A 6,000-nucleotide genomic window follows, 5' to 3' on the forward strand; every position below is an offset into this window, starting at 1 on the left:
ACTTACTGCCAGTACCTGGTGACTGCCTTAACCACTTAGCCACCGCGGCCCCTTTTAATAACAGAAACACGGCACACACATATTAGCAGTTGTTCGTTAACGATACAGCTACATGTGGTGGCGCAAATGTACATCAGACAGTCCTGACCAGTACTCTGACTAGGATCACATTGTTACTCCAGACAGTCCTGACCAGTACTCTGACTAGGATCACATTGTTACTCCAGACAGTCCTGACCAGTACTCTGACTAGGATCACATTGTTACTCCAGACAGTCCTGACCAGTACTCTGACTAGGATCACATTGTTACTCCAGACAGTCCTGACCAGTACTCTGACTAGGATCACATTGTTACTCCAGACAGTCCTGACCAGTACTCTGACTAGGATCACATTGTTACTCCAGACAGTCCTGACCAGTACTCTGACTAGGATCACATTGTTACTCCAGACAGTCCTGACCAGTACTCTGACTAGGATCACATTGTTACTCCAGACAGTCCTGACCAGTACTCTGACTAGGATCACATTGTTACTCCAGACAGTCCTGACCAGTACTCTGACTAGGATCACATTGTTACTCCAGACAGTCCTGACCAGTACTCTGACTAGGATCACATTGTTACTCCAGACAGTCCTGACCAGTACTCTGACTAGGATCACATTGTTACTCCAGACAGTCCTGACCAGTACTCTGACTAGGATCACATTGTTACTCCAGACAGTCCTGACCAGTACTCTGACTAGGATCACATTGTTACTCCAGACAGTCCTGACCAGTACTCTGACTAGGATCACATTGTTACTCCAGACAGTCCTGACCAGTACTCTGACTAGGATCACATTGTTACTCCAGACAGTCCTGACCAGTACTCTGACTAGGATCACATTGTTACTCCAGACAGTCCTGACCAGTACTCTGACTAGGATCACATTGTTACTCCAGACAGTCCTGACCAGTACTCTGACTAGGATCACATTGTTACTCCAGACAGTCCTGACCAGTACTCTGACTAGGATCACATTGTTACTCCAGACAGTCCTGACCAGTACTCTGACTAGGATCACATTGTTACTCCAGACAGTCCTGACCAGTACTCTGACTAGGATCACATTGTTACTCCAGACAGTCCTGACCAGTACTCTGACTAGGATCACATTGTTACTCCAGACAGTCCTGACCAGTACTCTGACTAGGATCACATTGTTACTCCAGACAGTCCTGACCAGTACTCTGACTAGGATCACATTGTTACTCCAGACAGTCCTGACCAGTACTCTGACTAGGATCACATTGTTACTCCAGACAGTCCTGACCAGTACTCTGACTAGGATCACATTGTTACTCCAGACAGTCCTGACCAGTACTCTGACTAGGATCACATTGTTACTCCAGACAGTCCTGACCAGTACTCTGACTAGGATCACATTGTTACTCCAGACAGTCCTGACCAGTACTCTGACTAGGATCACATTGTTACTCCAGACAGTCCTGACCAGTACTCTGACTAGGATCACATTGTTACTCCAGACAGTCCTGACCAGTACTCTGACTAGGATCACATTGTTACTCCAGACAGTCCTGACCAGTACTCTGACTAGGATCACATTGTTACTCCAGACAGTCCTGACCAGTACTCTGACTAGGATCACATTGTTACTCCAGACAGTCCTGACCAGTACTCTGACTAGGATCACATTGTTACTCCAGACAGTCCTGACCAGTACTCTGACTAGGATCACATTGTTACTCCAGACAGTCCTGACCAGTACTCTGACTAGGATCACATTGTTACTCCAGACAGTCCTGACCAGTACTCTGACTAGGATCACATTGTTACTCCAGACAGTCCTGACCAGTACTCTGACTAGGATCACATTGTTACTCCAGACAGTCCTGACCAGTACTCTGACTAGGATCACATTGTTACTCCAGACAGTCCTGACCAGTACTCTGACTAGGATCACATTGTTACTCCAGACAGTCCTGACCAGTACTCTGACTAGGATCACATTGTTACTCCAGACAGTCCTGACCAGTACTCTGACTAGGATCACATTGTTACTCCAGACAGTCCTGACCAGTACTCTGACTAGGATCACGTTGTTACTCCAGACAGTCCTGACCAGTACTCTGACTAGGATCACATTGTTACTCCAGACAGCAGTTACACAAACATGAATAAGAATCCCCTCGTACAATTGCATTTAAAAAACCAAACAAACAAAAATATCACTTTATTAAAATCCATTGGGAACTTTTTATGTAAAAGAATAGATTTGAAAAAGTTTGCTCAAAATTGGTTCTACCTGTTTATTCTTTTCTTTCTTTTAAGATTTAAGAGAAAACAATTTAGCTTCATAAAATAAGCATACTAAATATGTTCATAAAAACTGTCCTGACTAAGGTTTGCGCAAACTAGCAGAATCAGGGCCACAATCTGAATATTTACTGTTAACAAGTATTTAGTACAAACTTCCTCTGGTGTTCTCAACTATGACTTAATAACACCGTCCATATTAGGAATTTGTAAATATCAGCAGTTAGGGACAGTATGTCAATATTTCGTGCAACTTTGGCATTTTTGCGATTCTGAAAATCTTCAATAAGAAGAAATCAACAATATGGTACAAGTTTCAAGTAAAAGATTATAATTACTATTCAAACCAAACAAGTTCACTGAAACAAACCTGGTTTACTATACCGTAATTCTTGGAATGTTTAAATCAAATCATAAAGGCAGCCCCATATACTAATAAGCAGGCAGACCTTTTGTTGGAATTTGTGCCAAGCAGTTTTATATTTTGGACAAATATAGAAAAAATGATAGTGTGTCTCATTCAAATGTTCTTCTGAGCAACATTACACCTTACATCAGCTATGAAAACTGTTGTTTTTAATTGTTAACTGTTTGGAAATGATACAATTATAACTTAACAAATGGTATCTTTATAAAGAATGACCAAATAATCTTACAATACAGTATTTCCTGACAGTTCTCATTAAATATTAAGTGGAATACTTTCAAAGTTCGTTCTGACACCAACTGTATGTATGACTGTATAAGTATGGTCCGACACCAACTGTATGAATGACTGTATAACTCTGGTCAGTATGGTCTGACACCAACTGTACGTATGACTGTATAACTCTGGTCAGTATGGTCAGACACCAACTGTACGTATGACTGTATAACTCTGCTCAGTATGGTCCGACACCAACTGTACGTATGACTGTATATCTCTGGTCAGTATGGTCCGACACCAACTGTACATATGACTCTATAACTCTGGTCAGTATGGTCCGACACCAACTGTAGGTATGACTGTATAACTCTGGTCAGTATGGTCCGACACCAACTGTAAGTATCACTGTATAACTCTGGTCAGTATGGTCCGACACCAACTGTAGGTATAACTGTATAACTCTGGTCAGTATGGTCCGACACCAACTGTCCGTATGACTGTATAACTCTGGTCAGTATGGTCCGACACCAACTGTACGTATGACCGTATAACTCTGGTCAGTATGGTCAGCCACCAACTGTACGTATGACTGTATAACTCTGGTCAGTATGTCCCGACACCAATTGTATTTATGACTGTATAACTCTGGTCAGTATGTCCCGACACTAATTGTATGTATGACTGTATAACTCTGATCAGTATGGTCCGACACCAACTGTACGTATGACCGTATAACTCTGGTCAGTATGGTCAGCCACCAACTGTACGTATGACTGTATAACTCTGGTCAGTATGGTCCGACACCAACTGTACGTATGACTGTATAACTCTGGTCAGTATGGTCAGTCACCAACTGTACGTATGACTGTATAACTCTGGTCAGTATGTCCCGACACCAATTGTATTTATGACTGTATAACTCTGGTCAGTATGTCCCGACACTAATTGTATGTATGACTGTATAACTCTGATCAGTATGGTCCGACACCAACTGTACGTATGACTGTATAACTCTGGTCAGTATGGTCCGACACCAACTGTAGGTATAACTGTATAACTCTGGTCAGTATGAAATGTTACAGAATCTTTGACAGGAATTGTGTAAATCCACTTTGCAATTGTATCATTAATTTGCTTGCTCCAGTTGTAACATGAATCCACACAATATCCTCATAATTTGTGGCTATCAGTGTGTCCCGAGTCTAAAGGACTGTCGATTCTGTGATCCAATGATACACAAAAACATCAATCTAGTTCTGAATCGTTCCACAGAAGTTTGTTGAGGGCGTCCTTCTTACCGTCAGTAGAGCCAGCATTGGCTGCTAAGTCACTAATTTTCTCTTCCTTTGTCTTTTTATCAATAATTGCTTTCTCCTCCTCTGTGAACTGAAGAGTTCCCATCTGTTTGCCACTGGTGGCAGCTATTTTTCCAAGGTTGCCGAGAAGTTCTTCTGAATGTACATTCTGTGTGGCTTCATATGACATCTGACTAGATCCAGTGCTTGTCTGATCTGTGGTGGCCACTTCTTCAATTAACAAGCGTGTCGACTTTTGATCAGTTTGTATATCTCTTTGTGGAGTTTGTGATGTCGTAACTTCCTCTATCAACAATCTTGTAGAACCTCCATCTTGTTTCGTGTCTTCGTCCTCATCGTCCATCATTTCTATCTTTGGTTTATATGTTTTCTGTACAAAGATGGTTTATTGAAATATCAAATAATAATACATCTTTCACATGTTTTTACAGAATTCAAACCAAGTGACCGAAAGATATTGAAAGAATGTATCTTAATAGATTTTCATCGGCATTACAGTAAAAAAATGCACAATATTCTATCAAATCACATAGTTTAAACAATTCTTTTATATTTAAGAAATATAAAAAAGAAGTATGAAGACAGTAGACAATATTGACATTTAATTTCCCCTATACAGTTATTCTAAATCTTGTAAGTAATTTTGCCACCACTAGTACTAGTTGTGGGGTTACCTTGGTCTCCTGGGGGACCATGGCCAGCTGCTCCTCAACCTCCACATCTTCTAACTCAGGCACATCCTGGCAATGACACAACAGCAAACGATTATTTATACTACAAACATAGACCAGAAGTAAAATATAAGCTCTCCTTATTTTTAAGAATTTAATTTTTCAATCAGTCAAAAAACATGTTCATGTATATAAGGTTCTAGTACTATTTACAGCTATGAATTGGAGCAGTGTTACTTTTGTCAGGAAAACAATATTTCAGCATTGTAGAAAGAGTGGAAACCAGGGGGATCAACATGGCTGTTATTTTTACATTTCTTATGCTATTATGTAATTTTCACGCAACATGACTACACTATCAGCTGATTGGTCAGGAATAGACTGTTTCACAATAATTTCAATCAGGTGTGACAAGTAACAATACATGCTACCAAAAAAAGTGTGGCAAACATATGTTGTGACCTAAATCTATTTACCAGAGGACCAAGTTTATAAATGTATATGTATACCTGTCATTTAATTTCAATATGTAACTGACTGTAGGCAACAACGCTTCACTATTTAAAACCAGTATTGTTTGTCTCCTATTAGATCTTACGATCATACTTGAAGCAGGATTTTTTTACTGTATTGTTGTGAATTTACAATTGAATCTTTCGGGGATAAAACACAAAACACTACTGTGAAAATGACCCAGAATAATATTATAAGACTCTTTCTTGTCCAGGGGTGTAGGATAGGGAAATTCCACCCTTGGGCATGAAAGAGGTTTTTTTCTCATTCCAACTACAAGAATAGGGTTATAGAAACCATGAAAATGCGTTTGGACTAGCTACCATTTTGAAAATACCAATTTTTCCCCTGAGCTGTTCTAACGAAAACGAAATAATCTCATATTTCTAATGTGTCAGTTGATATACCGTAAAAGGTTTTATCACATTGCCTTTTCCGCATTGCGGCATCAGTGTTTTCCAAATTATTGTGATGTCACATCACGTGAAATGGGGTGTAAGATTTCCTACACCCCTTGCTTACCCTGGACAGC

General features: G+C 40.2%; 1 protein-coding gene across 1 annotated transcript; it reads right to left on the reverse strand.

The window, feature by feature from the left end:
* Window positions 1-3,530: 3,530 nt before the first annotated feature.
* LOC110441260 lies at window positions 3,531-5,024 on the reverse strand (the record flags this gene model as incomplete). Its single annotated transcript, XM_021484369.1, has 2 exons — window positions 3,531-4,654; window positions 4,959-5,024. Coding segments are annotated over 2 exons (507 nt in total), but the record flags the coding sequence as incomplete, so codon positions are not given.
* Window positions 5,025-6,000: the final 976 nt, after the last annotated feature.

This window comes from Mizuhopecten yessoensis, unplaced genomic scaffold, assembly GCF_002113885.1.
Source record: "Mizuhopecten yessoensis strain PY_sf001 unplaced genomic scaffold, ASM211388v2 scaffold715791, whole genome shotgun sequence".
NCBI classification, from domain to species: Eukaryota; Metazoa; Mollusca; class Bivalvia; order Pectinida; family Pectinidae; genus Mizuhopecten; species Mizuhopecten yessoensis.